Raw genomic sequence first — 22679 nt, 5'->3', positions numbered from 1 at the left:
GTAGGTAAAGGGGTAATAACAGAGGTAAATTGATAACAAAGGAGGTGAGTTGAGGAAAAGAGATAGAAGGGGGTGAGATAAGGGGTAACGAGGGTGTGATAGGATGGTCACAAAAGGGTATATGACTATCGCCCATCTCATATATTACCCCAGACGAGCCACACACGAACACCATCACAGACCCACCCCACTGTGGGAGAGGTAGCAGAGGGGGAGACACAGAACTGGTAAAGACAGCAGACGCGATAAACAGTAGGAGGAGAAATGAGGAAGATTATATGTGTACAGACACAAGAGACATAGCGGTGAACGAGAGAGAGAGAGAAATGAGAAAGATTAAAGGAGTGGAGAGACACGAGAGAGAGAGAGAGAGAGAGAGAGAGAGAGAGAGAGAGAGAGAGAGAGAGAGAGAGAGAGAGAGAGAGAGAGAGAGAGAGAGAGAGAGAGAGAACGGTGAATGAGAGAAAGAGATACAGAGACAGAAGATAAAAGAGGGATATAAAGAAGGGAGATCAGTCAAAATGTCCCTATGCTGATGGAGCTCCGGGCGAGTGAAGGAGGCCCTCACCATCTTCCATCGCCATATGCAACACAATACCTGCTCCATCACCATCCTTCACAATGCCACTTATCGAGCACATTTCCATCATAATCATTCTTATCTACAGACGATCCTCGTTTGGCTAACTAGGGGGTTGTATCTAGTGCTAACGAGGGGTCGAGGCTAGTTAAGGGTCCTTAGGGGTCGTATCTAGCGAGGGGTCGTGCTCATCACACATTACCATCCCAAAATAATAAATCTTCCCATTTTCTGTTCTGCTCTTCAGGATCCCTACCAACATATCCCTGTTTATCCACGAACTCATCCCGTTTTCTGCGTGGTGTCAGGGGTGAGAGCGAAGCGGTCGATAATCATCAAAGAGGCAGACAATTCCTGGACCCACATGACAGCTCATTACAATAGCCACGGATATGAACGTACCCCGACACTACGACATAAACCCTGGTTGGTTTATGGGCCTCAAACTGGTAAAACCTGAATGGTTTAAGGGTTTTTGACTGGTCGACCCTGGCTGATTTACGGGCCTTCTACTGGTAGACCCTGGTTGGTTTGTGGCTTTAGACCAGCAGAACACGGATAGTTTAAGGGCTTTCAACCCAAAGATCTTGAATGTTTAGGGCCAGTGGGCGTCGAACCGATTACCCTCATCCAGCTACAAACAGAAATGCCTCACGCGACGCGACGCAACGCAACCTAACGCAACGAAACGCAACGTGACGCGACGCAACGCAACATGCCAATACACTCCGATAATGGACAGAGGCCGAGTGTATCCGGGGTAAGGTCCTCGAACCATTTGAGAGTATCCGGGCTGAAGACCCTGGACCATTTGTAGGACTTTACGAGTTAAAAACAGACATTATATCACAGGGTCGCACCTGCCTTGCCCAGCAGGTATTACGGGACGCATCCGGCATATCTCTTTCTGTATCACCACCAAACTGTTTCTTTCCTTAAAACGTAAAATTACACTTATATACTTAAACAGTATAAAGTACCCATATTCCCTATAAACATTGTAAAATTACCTTAAACTACTTAAAACGAACAGGATAAATATCTTTTATACGAATTAAGTTTTTTTTTTCTAATTCAGAGATGTTTTTAACATTAACATTAACGGATGTTAACTTTTCAGATTTACTCTCCGTACACTAATTGCCATGAGAATCAATTTATCATTTTTCTTTCAGAAAAAAAGTAGGAACGTTGAGGAAACGTAAAGAGCTCTGATAACATCTCAACAGGGCGTTAGACCCACTGATAAGCTGATAAGATATCAGAGGCTAATGGTTCCACTCCTCGGACAAGACGGTACGATCCTTGAACTAGACGGTACGTTCCTTATAATGGCTTGACCTGAGGGCTTGTCCTACCCCTAGTCTCCCCTGAGGGCTGGCCCCATTACCTGTGTTCCCCAGAGGGCTGGCCCCATTATCTGTGTTACCCTGAGGGCTGGCCCCATTATCTGTGTTCCCCAGAGGGCTGGCCCCATTATCTGTGTTCCCCAGAGGGCTGGCCCCATTATCTGTGTTCCCCAGAGGGCTGGCCCCATTATCTGTGTTACCTTGAGGGCTGGCCCCATTATCTGTGTTCCCCAGAGGGCTGGCCCCATTACCTGTGTTCCCCAGAGGGCTGGCCCCATTATCTGTGTCCCCCAGAGGGCTGGCCCCATTCTCCATGTTTCCCCTGATTAACCAATTATCCAGAAAGACCTGCTAGCCGCCCTATTAACCCTAGCCGCTCCACCAACTGTACGGGAGAGAGTTAATTAAACTTCCAATGATATTATCATTCACGGATGTTAATGTTAATCTAACTAGCAGGATGAGAAGCTAACATTCATGGATGTTAGAGAAGAGTTAATTTAAACTGCAGGATCTAAATCTAACATTCCAAGATGTTAAAAGGTAATCTAACATGCAGTATTTTTAATATCAAAACGTCACTGTTTCAACCTGACAGGTTTATTCATTATTAGATAATGAATCATAACTTTGCATGATGAATGAGCTTTACCATCATCACATGGTAACCTGCATCTCCCTCCACCACAGGAGGACTGGGAGAGGTCTTTCTCCGCGGTAGCTGATGGTTTGTGTGGTGTGGTGGCGGTAATGGTCGGTGATGGTTTGTGTGGTGTGGTGGCGGTAATGGTCGGTGATGGTTTGTGTGGTGTGGTGGCGGTAATGGTTTGCGAGGTATGACTTCCTAAGGGAGATGTTCTGTGGTCTCTGACGCCTAAATAAAAGCTATGATTAGTTAACTAGTAACAATCATGACCCTCCCACTACTGTTGTATCATGCAATACTTCAGCTGTGTATTTCCAACTAAATGGTTGCCTGAAACCATTATCTATTCGTCTATTTATTAATTTCTAATACGAAACCGCGAAAACTCCACACCAACTTCCGCTTTTGTTGGCGAACATGAGAGAAGGCTTTGTTACTACGCCCCCCCCTCCCCCTTAAAAGCTTCGCCAATTATAAACGTAAAATGTTCACCATTTTCGATATTCATCTATTTTCTTCTGAAAGATTTTCTTTTCTCGTATGGAACGTGTGTGGCGGCGTTTCGATCCCAGAGTAAATCTTCCAAACCCTGTTTTAAAAACCTTTAGAAAGACGGAGAAAAATGAACCTGGAATGTAAATAAAAATTGAACAAATATAGAAATATATCAGTGGATATAAACTCATATCTGGCATGATAAATAATTTTTTCTACACGCAACACTGTGCTAGATAGCAATGTAAATCATCGACTGAGAAACATACAGATTTACAAAGTGGACCTGTAAACAACTCATGGTATTTACTATAATTCTATGGTTTTTAAATGTCATATGATAAATGTCTGTGATAAATGTCTGTCTTTTCGATGACCTTTTGCTCGTATATAAACAGGGATTTACAAAATGAATTCTTTATCATTTACGACAGAAAAATGAAAAAAGGACTTTTAGTAGAATAACGAATTCCACATATCATAAATGTGTGTGTGTGTGTGTGTGTGTGTGTGTGTGTGTGTCACGGAGATAATTTTACATTAGTGTTGCCCGTCTCTTAACCTTTTACAGTGCATGTATACATATATGAATATATATATGTATGTGATGAAAATTTACATTCCATTCCACATAAATTTGTAAAACTTTAAAAACGTTTGCCAGTCATAGGCGTTTATGGCAATGGTACATCTTGAGCACGACGTTACGACCCTTGAGCACGACGGTACGACCCTTGAGCACGACGGTACGACCCTTGAGCACGACGGTACGGCCCTTGAGCACGACGGTACGACTCTTGAGCACGACGGTACGACCCTTGAGTACGACGAAACGACCCTCAAGCACGACAGTGCGACCCTTGAGTACTGCGGTACGACCCTTGAGCACGACGGTACGACCCTTGAGCACGACGGTACGACCCTTGAGCACGACGGTACGACCCTTGAGCACGACGGTACGACCCTTGAGCACGACGGTACGACCCTTGAGCACGACGGTACGACCCTTGAGCACGACGGTACGACCCTTGAGCACGACGGTACGACCCTTGAGCACGACGGTACGACCCTTGAGCACGACGGTACGACCCTTGAGCACGACGGTACGACCCTTGAGCACGACGGTACGACCCTTGAGCACGACGGTACGACCCTTGAGCACGACGGTACGACCCTTGAGCACGACGGTACGACCCTTGAGCACGACGGTACGACCCTTGAGCACGACGGTACGACCCTTGAGCACGACGGTACGACCCTTGAGCACGACGGTACGACCCTTGAGCACGACGGTACGACCCTTGAGCACGACGGTACGACCCTTGAGCACGACGGTACGACCCTTGAGCACGACGGTACGACCCTTGAGCACGACGGTACGACCCTTGAGCACGACGGTACGACCCTTGAGCACGACGGTACGACCCTTGAGCACGACGGTACGACCCTTGAGCACGACGGTACGACCCTTGAGCACGACGGTACGACCCTTGAGCACGACGGTACGACCCTTGAGCACGACGGTACGACCCTTGAGCACGACGGTACGACCCTTGAGCACGACGGTACGACCCTTGAGCACGACGGTACGACCCTTGAGCACGACGGTACGACCCTTGAGCACGACGGTACGACCCTTGAGCACGACGGTACGACCCTTGAGCACGACGGTACGACCCTTGAGCACGACGGTACGACCCTTGAGCACGACGGTACGACCCTTGAGCACGACGGTACGACCCTTGAGCACGACGGTACGACCCTTGAGCACGACGGTACGACCCTTGAGCACGACGGTACGACCCTTGAGCACGACGGTACGACCCTTGAGCACGACGGTACGACCCTTGAGCACGACGGTACGACCCTTGAGCACGACGGTACGACCCTTGAGCACGACGGTACGACCCTTGAGCACGACGGTACGACCCTTGAGCACGACGGTACGACCCTTGAGCACGACGGTACGACCCTTGAGCACGACGGTACGACCCTTGAGCACGACGGTACGACCCTTGAGCACGACGGTACGACCCTTGAGCACGACGGTACGACCCTTGAGCACGACGGTACGACCCTTGAGCACGACGGTACGACCCTTGAGCACGACGGTACGACCCTTGAGCACGACGGTACGACCCTTGAGCACGACGGTACGACCCTTGAGCACGACGGTACGACCCTTGAGCACGACGGTACGACCCTTGAGCACGACGGTACGACCCTTGAGCACGACGGTACGACCCTTGAGCACGACGGTACGACCCTTGAGCACGACGGTACGACCCTTGAGCACGACGGTACGACCCTTGAGCACGACGGTACGACCCTTGAGCACGACGGTACGACCCTTGAGCACGACGGTACGACCCTTGAGCACGACGGTACGACCCTTGAGCACGACGGTACGACCCTTGAGCACGACGGTACGACCCTTGAGCACGACGGTACGACCCTTGAGCACGACGGTACGACCCTTGAGCACGACGGTACGACCCTTGAGCACGACGGTACGACCCTTGAGCACGACGGTACGACCCTTGAGCACGACGGTACGACCCTTGAGCACGACGGTACGACCCTTGAGCACGACGGTACGACCCTTGAGCACGACGGTACGACCCTTGAGCACGACGGTACGACCCTTGAGCACGACGGTACGACCCTTGAGCACGACGGTACGACCCTTGAGCACGACGGTACGACCCTTGAGCACGACGGTACGACCCTTGAGCACGACGGTACGACCCTTGAGCACGACGGTACGACCCTTGAGCACGACGGTACGACCCTTGAGCACGACGGTACGACCCTTGAGCACGACGGTACGACCCTTGAGCACGACGGTACGACCCTTGAGCACGACGGTACGACCCTTGAGCACGACGGTACGACCCTTGAGCACGACGGTACGACCCTTGAGCACGACGGTACGACCCTTGAGCACGACGGTACGACCCTTGAGCACGACGGTACGACCCTTGAGCACGACGGTACGACCCTTGAGCACGACGGTACGACCCTTGAGCACGACGGTACGACCCTTGAGCACGACGGTACGACCCTTGAGCACGACGGTACGACCCTTGAGCACGACGGTACGACCCTTGAGCACGACGGTACGACCCTTGAGCACGACGGTACGACCCTTGAGCACGACGGTACGACCCTTGAGCACGACGGTACGACCCTTGAGCACGACGGTACGACCCTTGAGCACGACGGTACGACCCTTGAGCACGACGGTACGACCCTTGAGCACGACGGTACGACCCTTGAGCACGACGGTACGACCCTTGAGCACGACGGTACGACCCTTGAGCACGACGGTACGACCCTTGAGCACGACGGTACGACCCTTGAGCACGACGGTACGACCCTTGAGCACGACGGTACGACCCTTGAGCACGACGGTACGACCCTTGAGCACGACGGTACGACCCTTGAGCACGACGGTACGACCCTTGAGCACGACGGTACGACCCTTGAGCACGACGGTACGACCCTTGAGCACGACGGTACGACCCTTGAGCACGACGGTACGACCCTTGAGCACGACGGTACGACCCTTGAGCACGACGGTACGACCCTTGAGCACGACGGTACGACCCTTGAGCACGACGGTACGACCCTTGAGCACGACGGTACGACCCTTGAGCACGACGGTACGACCCTTGAGCACGACGGTACGACCCTTGAGCACGACGGTACGACCCTTGAGCACGACGGTACGACCCTTGAGCACGACGGTACGACCCTTGAGCACGACGGTACGACCCTTGAGCACGACGGTACGACCCTTGAGCACGACGGTACGACCCTTGAGCACGACGGTACGACCCTTGAGCACGACGGTACGACCCTTGAGCACGACGGTACGACCCTTGAGCACGACGGTACGACCCTTGAGCACGACGGTACGACCCTTGAGCACGACGGTACGACCCTTGAGCACGACGGTACGACCCTTGAGCACGACGGTACGACCCTTGAGCACGACGGTACGACCCTTGAGCACGACGGTACGACCCTTGAGCACGACGGTACGACCCTTGAGCACGACGGTACGACCCTTGAGCACGACGGTACGACCCTTGAGCACGACGGTACGACCCTTGAGCACGACGGTACGACCCTTGAGCACGACGGTACGACCCTTGAGCACGACGGTACGACCCTTGAGCACGACGGTACGACCCTTGAGCACGACGGTACGACCCTTGAGCACGACGGTACGACCCTTGAGCACGACGGTACGACCCTTGAGCACGACGGTACGACCCTTGAGCACGACGGTACGACCCTTGAGCACGACGGTACGACCCTTGAGCACGACGGTACGACCCTTGAGCACGACGGTACGACCCTTGAGCACGACGGTACGACCCTTGAGCACGACGGTACGACCCTTGAGCACGACGGTACGACCCTTGAGCACGACGGTACGACCCTTGAGCACGACGGTACGACCCTTGAGCACGACGGTACGACCCTTGAGCACGACGGTACGACCCTTGAGCACGACGGTACGACCCTTGAGCACGACGGTACGACCCTTGAGCACGACGGTACGACCCTTGAGCACGACGGTACGACCCTTGAGCACGACGGTACGACCCTTGAGCACGACGGTACGACCCTTGAGCACGACGGTACGACCCTTGAGCACGACGGTACGACCCTTGAGCACGACGGTACGACCCTTGAGCACGACGGTACGACCCTTGAGCACGACGGTACGACCCTTGAGCACGACGGTACGACCCTTGAGCACGACGGTACGACCCTTGAGCACGACGGTACGACCCTTGAGCACGACGGTACGACCCTTGAGCACGACGGTACGACCCTTGAGCACGACGGTACGACCCTTGAGCACGACGGTACGACCCTTGAGCACGACGGTACGACCCTTGAGCACGACGGTACGACCCTTGAGCACGACGGTACGACCCTTGAGCACGACGGTACGACCCTTGAGCACGACGGTACGACCCTTGAGCACGACGGTACGACCCTTGAGCACGACGGTACGACCCTTGAGCACGACGGTACGACCCTTGAGCACGACGGTACGACCCTTGAGCACGACGGTACGACCCTTGAGCACGACGGTACGACCCTTGAGCACGACGGTACGACCCTTGAGCACGACGGTACGACCCTTGAGCACGACGGTACGACCCTTGAGCACGACGGTACGACCCTTGAGCACGACGGTACGACCCTTGAGCACGACGGTACGACCCTTGAGCACGACGGTACGACCCTTGAGGATGTACGCACGACCCTCTGGTATGATGGCCTGACCTCTGACACAACCGCTGAGGGTTCAGGTCAAAGTCACGACATGATATCCAAAGTCCATCACCGACAAAGACAAGATCATGCGACCCCTCGACAATGAAATGGTAATCATTGTCATTAATAATCATCATTAAGATTAGATAATTACAGACACTCTCATCCACTTAATGACCTCATTAATATGAAGGGGGGGGGGGGGGGTTACTCGGCACATAGGAAGACCAACTCATTAACAAAGTCGCAGTGAGGAAAATTAATATATATATATATATATATATATATATATATATATATATATATATATATATATATATTGCTTAGTCGCAAAGAGATAAGTAATGCGCAATTATCCTGTATTCACGTGACCGCCAGATGAATCATTTGATGTATCTGCAAACATTTGTGGAACGCATCTGGCAAATTGTTCTCTGCTTTGGAAATGCAATTAAAGAGTGGACGGCTGTAGTGCTTTGTAGTCACTACTGTAAGTGCCTTTGTTTCAAGACTTGTTTTATAGAGTGATTAACATAATATGGTGTCATTACACACACACACACACACACACATATATATATATATATATATATATATATATATATATATATATATATATATATATATATATATGTGTGTGTGTGTGTGTGTGTGTGTGTGTGTGTGTGTGTGTGTGTGTTTCAGATGAGAACAGAGAACAGCGTGGATTAACAGCCCTCTAATGATGAACAGCTTATGAAAAAGATTTAAAAAATCAATCGTTTGATTAGATTATTTGTTTTACATAATATATTTTGTATGTTCGCTTTTGATCGGGTTTGGGATTTCAGTACTATGGACACAGGTGTATTTTACCTCTAACTCTCCCAAAAAGAAAAACAAAAATTAGGAGTTAACAATACCTATACGTAATATATATATATATATATATATATATATATATATATATATATATATATATATATATATATATATATATATATATATATTCCGCAGTCCTCAGTCGTCCAGCTCAAACATGGATCTCAGGCAGGAAACAAAACCTGTGTCGCCAGTGATCCGAAACGCTTCGACTAAATCTTCACAGAAAACGGTGGATTCTTTCCTATACTGAAGTGATTAAATGTCAGGAGCGAGCGCATTAATTTGATTACATGATTAATTGTAAACATTCATCACTTTCAATGTATCACATCCGTGAGAGTGCAATATTCGCCAAGTGCTCGGGTGGAGCAGCGAAGATTTATTCAGTCTCGTTTCATTCTGAAGTTTTGTGAAGCAAGTGAGGCGTCCACATGATTATCTGTTTGTCTTCTTTTAATATTGACTGATGTCTGTCTCCGGTATTCTGGTTGATGTGTTCTCCGGTATCTTTTGAATGATGTTCTCTGATATTCTGGTTCATGTGTTCTCCATTTTGCCTATTGTTCGATGATATTCTGGTTGATATGTTTTCTAATATTTTTATTGAAGTGTTCTCTGAAATTTTAGTCGATGTTCTCTGATATTCTGGATGATGTTTTCTAATATTGTGGTTGTGTTGTTCTCTGGTTGTAATGTTATCAGCTGGGAGTAATTACTTTTGTTCTGTCCTCGTGGGCTCCTTATCTCTTGAACTCCTTTACGACCACATCTTTCAAACCTTCTGGACGCTGTCCACATTCAATATCCCATAACTCAGTTTATTCCAGTCATCCGCCGTTCTCACACTATGAAAGCACTTCTTTACATCTTCTTATGACAAGTCCAGGACTGCAACCAGGGCGAGCGACGCTGCTGTCGACATCACGGGTGTGTGTGTGTGTGTGTGTGTGTGTGTGAGAGAGAGAGAGAGAGAGAGAGAGAGAGAGAGAGAGAGAGAGAGAGAGAGAGAGAGAGAGAGAGAGAGAGAGAGAGAGAGAGAGTTTGAACAGTAATAAACACAAGCTGATGAGGTTACTCAATGCAATACATCATACATTAGCCCATTAGGATAAATTATCCTGCTAATGAAGTACGAACAGGACGCAAGACCATTAACAACCTTAATTTCCCCTCTCAATTAATTAATCATCTCTGAGAAACATCAGGTACAAAACAACGCTATGATAAATGAATCATCCTCATCATTAAGAGATATCTAAGATGTGGTAAATTCTCCAGCTTATGGCTAGTGTCAACGACCCTTGAACACGACGGTACGACCCTTGAGGATGTACGCACGACCCTCTGGTATGATGGCCTGACCTCTGACACAACCGCTGAGGGTTCAGGTCAAAGATCACGACATGATATCCAAAGGTCCATCACCGACAGACAAGATCATGCGACCCCTCGACAATGAAATGGTAAGTCATTTGTCATTAATATCATCATTAAGATTAGATAATTACAGACACTCTCATCCCACTTAATGACCTCATTAATATGAAGGGGGGGGGGGGGGGGGGTTACACGCACATAGGAAGACCAACTCATCACGCAACTACTACTACTACTACTACTACTACTACTACTACTACTACTTCTGTTATTACTAGTATCACTACTACTACTACAGCCACTACTATTTCTACTACTATCAATACTACTGCTACTACTACTACTACTACCATTACTACTACTGCTACCACCAATACTACTACTACTATTACTACCATTATTACTACTGCTACCACCAATACTACTATTACTACTACTACTACCACAAATACTGCTACCGAAAATCCCGTGCTAATTATGGCTTCCGGGTGTCTGCAAAAACGAGTTTAATTTGGAAAAAAAACTGTCACAATAATGTTAAAAATATGTGTAGTGATGTTAATCTTAACAAAAAACCCGTAAACATGACCATTTCTTCGCTCGGAGGGTGTTTGTTAAGCACACAACCTTATCAAATCATAATCCCTTCGTCCAAATAACGTTTCAATCGGGTCTAGCTATTCGGTAAGACTTATCGATCACAGATGTAATATAAATATCTCATTAGCTATCCACAGATAACTGATGGGATAGCTTATAGGATGATATCAGAGAGAGAGAGAGAGAGAGAGAGAGAGAGAGAGAGAGAGAGAGAGAGAGAGAGAGAGAGAGAGAGGGAGGGAGGGAGGAATCATGAATTCATTGATATTATAAGACAACCTGACCCAGAAACGTCGGCACAGCTTCTACTCGGCTCCACAAGTCATTGGACTGGGATTATGTTACATCATAATTATCTGGGATCTTGTGTACACTAATGAACACCTCTCCCGCCACCAGGCCAGACTAAGGCAACACAACACAATGATATTCACGAAGTGTTTTGCTCCGTCGAGCCGTCTAGGCGGCCAGGTCTTTCATCCTGTAGAATATTCAACTTGCCGGATGTATATATACATGTTGCAAGATATCAATACTCCATTAGACCATGTTTCTTCCGTCTTTATTTCCAGGTTCCATTAAGAACAAGCTTCCTATGGCATTACTGAGCCCCCATCAGCCCTCTTCAGTTCCAGGAGACGCCAATATTACAGTGAGGTTGGAAGGAACTTGGCGACAAGAGGGTGTGTACACCACAGCAGCGGCGTGAGGAGGGAGTGTATCAATATGCCCTTCCCTCGCTGCCAAAGTAACATCGACTCGCAACTTTTGACAGCCTGGCTGTCCGGCGCTGGCTGTCGAGGGCGAGACGTAATGACAGCTCGTGTTGTGACAGACGAGTGTACGTGTGTGACACATACTGAGTCTTGTCACAGCACTTCGCCGGCGATTCGCTTACTAGGGTTCGAACCCCTCCTAGCTCGGACAGAGGGACACAGGTATTGAAGCGTAAGTGAGGCAAGGATTTTCAGACATTCGATGGCTTGTTGGTAAAGCGTTCGTGTATTTCTATAAGATCGGCGGTTCGATCCCCATGGACGTAAGTGTGTATGAAAGAATCTATTGTCCCTCGTGGTGACCTGACCTGTGATGACACGACCTCTGGTGACCTGAACCGTCGTGACCTAAGCCATTGTTAGCTCTGATCTGAGTTTATATTTCTGCAAGGTCAACAATACGGAATGGTAAATATTCCACGTCACGTCACAAAGAAAATGTAAAAACTTCAGAAAACGGGAGAACACTATCGAGGAAAATGAGCGAATTCGAACCCACAAAAATACATCTTACGCGCTACGCAATCTTCATGTACAGAAGAGCACAAGGCGTTCATACGCACTGCAGATATTCTACGCAGAGTCGCACGGAAAAGAAAAAAAGTTCCAGTGTGTCATGCAGGAATAGTTCCCTGCTACTTCGCTCTGTGTTATTCACGGCTACAAGAAAAAAAAACACACTAAACAAACGTATCATTGTGCAGGGTTCGAATCCCATGCCCTTCCCTCCCCTCACCCATCCCAGATGGAGAGAGAGAGAGAGAGAGAGAGAGAGAGAGAGAGAGAGAGAGAGAGAGAGAGAGAGAGAGAGAGAGAGAGAGCTCTAATTCCTATATCCGTGAATACTATCTTCAATAACGTCAGACTGACCCTTAAAAAATTAGTTAAGGGTAGAGACAAAGAGGACAGGCCAGCAGATAATAATAATAATAATAGTAATGATAATAATAATAATAATAATAATAATAATAATAATAATGATAATAATAATAATAATAATAATAATAATAATAATAATTTCATTCATTCATTCAATGGGGTCATACCATTCGACATTTCCCGCATTAGCGAGGTAGCGTTAAGAACAGAGGACTGGGCCTTTGAGGGAATATCCTCACCTGGCCCCCTTCTCTGTTCCTTCTTTTGGAAAATTAAAAAAAAAAGAATGAGAGGGGAGGATTTCCGGCCCCCCGCTCCCAATAATAATAATAATAATAATAATAATAATAATAATAATAATGATAATAATAATAATAATAATAATAAGAATAAACAACTATACTTGACAGACATATTGCGTAAACAGCCATATGACTAGACAGACAAGACACATTACCTAGATAGCCATAAACATGGCTGGCCAGACACAGTGGGCTAGGTGGGCCACTTGCCCACCCGTCACGTAACGCGGGAACCCACATGACCGATCTATAAACTATCAAGTATTTAACGATGCAATTGGACCCGGAACAGCCAGGCTGCACGCTGGCTGTTACATCTCCCTCAACCAAGAGACGCAGCAAGGGCCCTCAACACCCATTATCCATCACTAAGAGCCCTTAACACCCATCATCCATCACTGAGGGCCCTCAACACCCATCATCCATCACTAAGGGCTCTGAACACCCATCATCCATCACTGAGGGCTCTCAACGCCCATCATCCATCCCTGAGGGCTCTCAACGCCCATCATCCATCACTAAGAGCCTTCAACACACATTATCCATCATTGAGGGCCCTCAATACCCATCATCCATCCCTGAGGGCCCTCAATACCCATTACCCTATGAACACGGCTTAACACCTTGAGTAAGACGACTTAACCACTTCAGTAAGAGGACTTAACCCCCTCAGCACGGCAAATATGAGAGGAGTCACGGCAGGCTGGTGTCGGCCAGCTCGGCTGGCACGTAACATGCTCCCGAGACGGTGATGAGGTTCGACGGGCAACAGTGGAGCACTAGGAACACTGAACACCTGATAGAGGAACACGGGAAGAAAGTAACAGCAGCAGAAGCGGCACCTGAAGCGCCAAAGGTGCCAGGAACACGGAACTCCTGTGGTACAGGAAACACAAGCAGCAGTAGTAAGGAGCATGTGGGAAGCCCAAGGACATGAACCAAGGAAGAGCGACACAGCAATACGAACGTAACATTGTGGAGGCCAGAGACCCCCAGCTCATGGAATATGGAGCACCTTAAAACGAAGGGAACACCCAGCAACACCTACCACAAGTAACGACTTGAGCAGTTGCATAAACGACCAGTAACACCCAATTAGTCCTCCACTCCACATCTCCTAACAATGCAATGAATCGTATCCATACCATTCAGCAGAAATTACAATCTCTTATATATATATATATATATATATATATATATATATATATATATATATATATATATATATATATATATATATATATATATCAGAGTTACACAAATTACGACAAAATTGCATCTAATTCTTAACGATGTAAAATGGCTCGTTTTCTAATAAACATTTAAAAGTGATAATCACTCGACTTAGCAATTATCTCCTGTGCTCTAAAATTCACACGAAGATTATTTATACATTAGCTAATTATACGCAATAATTCTGGACTAATTGCATGCGTATACGTGGTAAGTGGCCCTCCTATTATCCACTTGTAAAGTACTTACGAAATAAGTGCACCTGTTACTGTTTACGTTTACTTATACTTTATGATGGCATGAAATTCAAACTGTAATTAAAATTCTTCCAAATATAGACCTCATACAATCGCACACAAATTTCAACTTAAATACCAATCTCATTATGTAATCTAAGACACATGCATGACGATACGACCCCTTGAGCACGACGGTACGCCCCGTCTACCTAACCTGACCCTCCGGCTGAGGTCCACCTCAAGGAAGGTCGCCTCAAATAAGTCCCTTCGCTACACAACACACCCACCGACCCTTGATGTGAACGCTGGTTCTCTATGCTCATCAGTGGCAGTTATTATGACGTCATGGCGTAAGTGTTTCACCTTCCAGTACCTTTTCATGGCACTGTTGTACATCAAGCTGAAGGGTCGTGAATCACTGGATAACCCAGTCCCTTGTCAACCATTAAGGGCAGCAACACCTGATTACTCATGACGTCACAGACCCAGTATTACGTCACATCCTTGACCAACCAATGAGGGTGTGCGATTTCAGTCTTAAGGGGTAATTCAACAGATAAACAATACGATACGGAGGAACAAGGAAGGTCATAGCCACGCAAACTGCATCAGCTCTCCTGAAACTTTGACATCTCAAAACACAGGGCAACGTAAACAGACATTCCAACTTTTATAATGAATCAAAGGATTCTGTCAACGAATGATACACACACACACACACACATATGTATATATATATATATATATATATATATATATATATATATATATATATATATATATATATATATATATATATTTATATATATATATATATATATATATATATATATATATATATATATATATATATATATATATATAAATATATATATATATATATATATATATATATATCTTTTTTTTTTCATACTATTCGCCATTTCCCGCGATAGCGAGGTAGCGTTAAGAACAGAGGACTGGGCCTTTGAGGGAATACCCTCACCTGGCCCCCTTCTCTGTTCCTTCTTTTGGAAAATTATAAAAAAAAAAAAAAAAAACGAGAGGGGAGGATTTCCAGCCCCCCGCTCCCTTCCCTTTTAGTCGCCTTCTACGACACGCAGGGAATACGTGGGAAGTATTCTTTCTCCCCTATCCCCAGGGATAATATATATATATATATATATATATATATATATATATATATATATATATATATATATATATATATATTCATGATACATTTCGGCGTTTATATCATTTCTAAAATATATATCTGATAGGATGTATCATCCATCGTTCGTTATCCCAGATGCCCCGCCATCCTAGAGAAGATAAGCGGATATATAAATATTTTTCCCTCCATCTCAGCAACTTAACGTAGCGCTCGTCCCTCAAGGGCTGCATCACCCGCTTTTTTTTTTCTCTCTATTTCTTTTCTTTAAGTCCATTATAGCCAGCGGTGGGATACTGACCACTGCTAATTAATTATCTATCAGATACTACCTTATGAGCTGGGTTAGGCCAAGAAGCATTTAGCTTGTATAATAATGACACTGACGACTACTCTAGCAATGGAGGCTATCTCGCTAACTATCCTGGTTTGTGGGGTGGTGGACTGCTCACGACACAAGTGACGTAGCCAGTGCGTGACGTCACTGTTTACCATAATCATCGGGGTTGGTGACATTTCGAGACTGGTGGATTCTATCAGTCTGACCTTACGTAAAATATTCAAGCGGAAGATATTTTCGTCTCAAAAAGAAAATTAAGAGAATGCCACTCATGCTAACCGCAAAGAAATGAAAGTGCTGCTCAGATATCACTGATAATCAATATAATCATAAATCAGAGTAATAATGAATCAAGGTAATCATAAATCAAGGCAATCAGATCAATGTAATCATAAATCAAGGTAATCATGAATAAATGTAATCATAAATCAAGGTAATCATGAATAAATGTAATCATAAATCAAGGTAATCATGAATAAATGTAATCATAAATCAAGGTAATCATGAATAAATGTAATCATAAATCAAGGTAATCATGAATAAATGTAATCATAAATCAAGGTAATCATGAATAAATGTAATCATAAATCAAGGTAATCATGAATAAATGTAATCATAAATCAAGGCAATCAGATAAATGTAATCATAAATCAAGGTAATCATGAATAAATGTAATCATAAATCAAGGTAATCATGAATAAATGTAATCATAAATCAAGGTAATCATGAATAAATGTAATCATAAATCAAGGTAATCATGAATAAATGTAATCATAAATCAAAGTAATCAAATAAAGAAAATATGACTGCACCTCACAATATAAAATAATAACACCTTGCTGATAAAATTTCGTGAATCATACAACCACTGTCCATGACTCCAGGCAGTTGTGCTCTTGTAGCATGAAATAAGAAAAGAAATTCTTATAAGTCAGTTACAGCCTCTTATGCTTCGCTGTAACAACACACACACACACACACACACACACACCACGCCAGTAGCTCAATATCAACTTTAAACAACCGCAGAGCATGAAGGCTGGCTTAAATCCTACCTAATAATCCTCAGAGTTCAGCCAACATGACCTGGAAGGTTTACAGATATGATCTGATATTATTACAACCCTAGTCAGTGCCATAATTACCACAATTGCCGTTTTCGAAAGTAAGACAGCCTTGTCCAATTATCGTGTTTACCGTAGGCATTCAGATCAAAAAAGAAAAAAAAAAAACTGATAAAATGAGAGTATATATAATCTATCAAAATGGCAAATAAAACCAGCCACACACATACAATAAATAACTTGTTGTAACTTAAAACCCTCGACAGCGGTTGAGGCACCAACCACTGCTTTACAGCATTAATACTAAAAGCGAAAAGTTTAAGTCTCACAGAAATACTACTTACCAAGCTGGATGAGCAGGGAGATAGGTAGCAGAAGCAGAAGTGGGCAGTGGAAGAGAGGAGACGAAGTCATTGTTTTGGAGATACCTCCTCCCTTCAGCCTACCACCCACCACGTATGCACAAGGTGGGGAAGAAGGGGAGTTGGTGTGTGTGTGTGTGTGTGTGTGTGTGTGTGTGTGTGTGTGTGTGTGTCCGCCTCTGACTTCGTTGTAGGTGAGGGGAGGCAACAAGCTGGAGCCAAGTAGCTTAAATCACGTGGACTTCTTAAAATCACTGATTTTTACTTCCACAATGCCAGACATATACTCAACATCAAACTGTTGAATATCTTGGGCATTACGTTAAGAAAAGGATAACAGAACATTAGCAAAGAACGACAACTGAATTTCAAATGAATACACAAGTTGACTTGGTATCGTGGAGCGTGTCACGAGGTACCAAGAGCACTGGACGCAGCCTTCCTCGATGACGGCTGAGCCACCACTGACTCGCCGCTTGCCCCTCCACATCTTTATATAACGGTTTTCCTTGACGCTTGTTGCTTCGTCTTTCGCCAGCTACGGAGAAAAGAAGAGGAAGATGGCGATGAGACATTGGTGTCAAGCTGTGTGAAATGGCTAGGTAGAGGCGACAAGTGTGGAGAGTCAGATGCAATGTTAATTACTGTTTCTGTTCTCATATTCTTCGTTTTCTCCATTTCAATCTTCCATTCATTCTCCTTCTTCATAATACTATTAGATTTTACCAAAATGATTATCAACTTTCCCACAGGAGCTTCTACGTCGACCCATGAAACCTACAGATGAATCTAGTTCCCTTTAGATGAACATTTTCCGTCGTTTCCTACTAAATGCTAAAATATAACGTCAGTGGCTGTCAAGCGTCACTCTCTTTGGCTCAGGTAGCTTTCATTTTTTTTTCTCTACCACTACAAGTGTGCTGGTGACTTTCAGTCCCCAGACATACAATATCTCATTCTCACACACAACACCTGAAATGTAACTTAAACTGATTCGTTTATTCGCATCCCTAGATTTTCCTGCTGTGAGCGCTACTCGCTAGCCCTGCCTTTTTTGACGAAATCTTCAGAATTCTCTCTTTCTTTTTCACTATTTTAGGGCGGCTTGAGGAGCGTCCTGAAGTTTTCTTACTGCGGAAAGGACACAGCTATGCTCCTCCCTCTGTCCTGGTACGTTTCCTCTGCCAAGTGCCCTTGAGGTAAGGACTCATCACTCATGCCGGGACTGAAATACGCCATGTTACCGACTGTTGTGTTGCAAACCCATGTCGTTAGGTGTTACCTATTCTTATTGTATTGGAGGAGGGAGTTTTGAACCCCTGGAATCTTCTCTTCTCCTGTATATCTCCTCTACCATCTCTATATAAGACCATCTAAACAGCTGTGTGCTGTTCACTTGGTGTATTCCACACGTGTGGCTCAAGGTCCTACTGGGGAGTGAGAATCCGCTCCTCCTGTACCGCTAACAAAAAGACGAAGACGTCGATCGCCCATGTAACCCCACACGCCTTCACCAACACCAAAATTGTTGAAGAAAAACGCAACAGCTACTGTGATCATATAATCAAAATCAAAACATCATTCTTTACAACTATTACAATGGGCCTTTAAGCGAAAACGATCTAACATCTCTGCATATAGCGAAATCTACGGAGCGTTTTACCCTTATACAGTGAAGATGAGATGTAACCGGCGCTAACACGGCGGGTGAAGAAGAGTCAGACAGCCCTTCATCCCAAGAGAGTCCACATTTCCCTGCGAAGTGATATTCGAACCAAAATTTCCTGCACCATCATGACCAACTTCTCACGTCTTCGAGTCCAAATTCGCCCGAGATTTTCCAGACTTACATTATTCACTGCGCTGACTGTCCTCTTCTCCACGTGCCTCCACGTCAACGAGGTGGTGCCAGGAAACAGACGAAGGGCCACATCCGTTCACACTCATTCTCCATCTGTCATGTGTAACGCACCGAAACCATTGTTCCCTATCCGCATCCACGCCTCACACACCTTTCCGTGGTTTACCACAGACGTTTCACATGCCCTGGTTCAGTCCATTGATGGCAGTTCGACCCCGGTATACCACATCGTTCCAATTAACTCTATTCCATACAAGCATTTCACCCTCCTTTATGTTCAAGCCCCAATCGCTCTAAATCTTTTTCACTCCATTCTTTCACCTTGAATTTTGTTACCCACTTTTGCTTGTTTCCTCCACTTCTGGCACATATGTCCTCAATGTCAACCTTTCCTCACTGATTCTTTGCATATTTTCAAACTATTTCAACACACCCTCTTCTGCTCTCTCAACCACACTGTTTTACTCCCACACATCTCTTACCCGCTCATTACTTAATCAAACCATCTCATACCACATGTTGTCCTCAGACATATCATTTCCAATACATCCAACCTCCACCGCACAACCCTATCAATAGCCCATTAACTTGACATAATCATCAGCAAATGTTATCTTCGCCTCATGCAATTGTTGTCTTCGCAATGTACACGAGTCACCTTCGCGACATACTCCTGTCATCTTCACTATACATAGTTCTCATCTTCATCACATGAACTTTTCATCACATGTACATGAGTTCATCACTAGCATTTGTCATCTTCGCAACATCTTGACAATTTAAACAGATCATCTTCACTATAAGCACCAGTCATCTACATATATACCTGTCATCTTCACTATACCCATTTCTCCCTTTCATCACATGCACTTCAGTTCATCATTAGCATTAGCCATCTTCGCAACATCTTCACACTATAAACACGAGTCACCTTCACTACTAGCACCTGTCATCTACATATACACCTATCATCTTCACTATGCCCAATTCTCATCCTCGCAACATCTTTGCACAATAAACACAAGTCAACTTCACTAAATGCACCTGTCATCTACATATAAACCTGTCATCATACCACATATTGTCCTCAAACATATAATTTCCAATACATCCATCCTCCACCGCACAACCCAACCAATAGACCATGCCTCCCAACTTGACATCGGTACTTGCAACTATCATCTTCGCCACATACAACTGTCGTCTTCACAACATACACGAGTCACCTTTGCGACATACTCCTGTCATCTCCACTATACGCAATTCTCATCTTCACTACATGCACTTCAGCTCATCATTAGCATTTGCCAAATTCCTAACATCTTCACACTACATACATGAGTCTCCTTCACTACATGCACATATCTGCACACCTGTTATCTTCACTATACCCACCTCTCACCTTCACACTACATACATGAGTCTCCTTCACTACATGCACACTATGCACATATCTGCACACCTGTTATCTTCACTATACCCACCTCTCACCTTCATCGTGGGCACTTGAAACTCGTCGCAAGCATATGTCACTTTCACCAGATATTCACAACATACACGTGTCATCTTCACTAAATGCACTCGTCACCTCCACAAATACATATCTTTACTGTAAGCGCTTATCATCTTCATCACATGTACATGAGTTCATCACTAGCATTTGTCATCTTCGCAACATCTTGACAATTTAAACAGATCATCTTCACTATATGCACCAGTCATCTACATATATACCTGTCATCTTCACTATACCCATTTCTCCCTTTCATCACATGCACTTCAGTTCATCTTAGCATTAGCCATCTTCGCAACATCTTCACACTATAAACACGAGTCACCTTCACTACTTGCACCTGTCATCTTCACTATGCCCAATTCTCATCTTCGCAACATCTTCACACTATAAACACAAGTCAACTTCACTAAATGCACCTGTCATCTACATATATACCTGTCATCTTCACTATAAGCACGTCTCATCTTAACACTTCCACCTAACTTCTTGCACTTGTCTTACATATCACAGGATAGTTCTGATCCTTCTGTGTTACGTTTTTTCTTTTCCATTACCAATTGAGGTTTTTCTTATTGCTCATCAAAATAAAGAATGGCTTTATCAAAAATTCTCTACTATCTTCATACCGCGGCGTTCGTGTTGTACGTCGCGACGGGCCTGTACTACATGTACCAAATAAGGAACATGAAGTCCTTGGTCACGGAGATAGAGGAGAGGAGGTCACGTCTGCCTCTGTCGGTGCTCCCTATGGCCGACCTACCTGGGATGGACGGCGACCTATCGGGGACGTGGATCCCCATCGTAGGGACGTATAAACTGGCCTCCCAGTATGCCTACGTCAGTGAGAGGCTCAGAGACATCAAAGTCTATGACAAGGTAGTAGAGAAGGCGGTCGTCTACATGTTGCACTGCCTCGCCGGGTCGTTCCTGGTGGTGCTGATGTCGGTCAGTGTCTGGTTCTTCAGGCGGTACATAGTTGCCGCAAGAAGACCACGCACTACTCCTCCCCAGGCTACCGGGCTTACGACCGTCCAGGCTGCAGCCCAACCTGCCGATAGTGAAACCGTCGTTCCAGCCGTTAGTGAGAACGACGAGCCTGCTGGTAGTGAGACCGTCGAACCTACACGTCATGAAAACACCCAACTTAGCGGTAGTGAAGACGTCGAGCCTATCATGGGTGAAGTCGTCGAGCCTAGCGTTAGTGCCAGACTTGAGGCTGAACATGGAGGGCATAGCTGGTGGAAGGAGGGTGCTCTATGTGCAGCTGAGATGGAGACGGACTCTATTTTTCTTGAAAGAGGTCGTCCAGTTCGCTGCAAGTTGTCTGCATCTCTTTGGTATAAACAGATGGTTCACCTGACTTTGCCAGATGGAAAGTGGTTAGAAAATCGCACAAGGGTTCACAGACGAAAAAGGGCTATTAGCAACTGGTTTAGGCATATGCAAGAAGATTCTAGAATCAATAAAGTCCAACCAGATGATCATCCACTGATCCAGACTGAAGTGGAAGATCGCCCTGTGATCCAGTCACCAGATGATCATCCACTGATCCAGACTGAAGTGGAAGATGGTCCTGTGATCCAGTCACCAGATGATCATCCACTGATCCAGACTGAAGTGGAAGATGGTCCTGTGATCCAGTCACCAGATGATCATCCACTGATCCAGACTGAAGTGGAAGATAGTCCTGTGATCCAGACACCAGATGATCATCCACTGATCCAGACTGAAGTGGAAGATGG

The 22679-nt window shown here is 45.6% G+C and overlaps 1 protein-coding gene across 1 annotated transcript in view; it reads right to left on the bottom strand.

Annotated features, from left to right (window-relative positions):
- Positions 1 to 20675, bottom strand: part of LOC139762515 (uncharacterized) — a 70487-nt gene extending 49812 nt beyond the window's left edge. The window contains 1 exon segment of the mRNA XM_071687496.1: positions 17543 to 20675. Within this exon segment, the coding sequence (XP_071543597.1) occupies positions 17543 to 17612 (70 nt within the window). The 5' untranslated portion in view covers positions 17613 to 20675.
- Between the last annotated feature and the right edge of the window lie 2004 nt (positions 20676 to 22679).

The sequence above is a fragment of the Panulirus ornatus genome, chromosome 43 (genome assembly GCF_036320965.1).
Source record: "Panulirus ornatus isolate Po-2019 chromosome 43, ASM3632096v1, whole genome shotgun sequence".
In the NCBI taxonomy this organism is placed as follows: Eukaryota; Metazoa; Arthropoda; class Malacostraca; order Decapoda; family Palinuridae; genus Panulirus; species Panulirus ornatus.
Note: the sequence above shows the minus strand (reverse complement) of the source record. Positions and strands in the feature narration are given on the sequence as shown.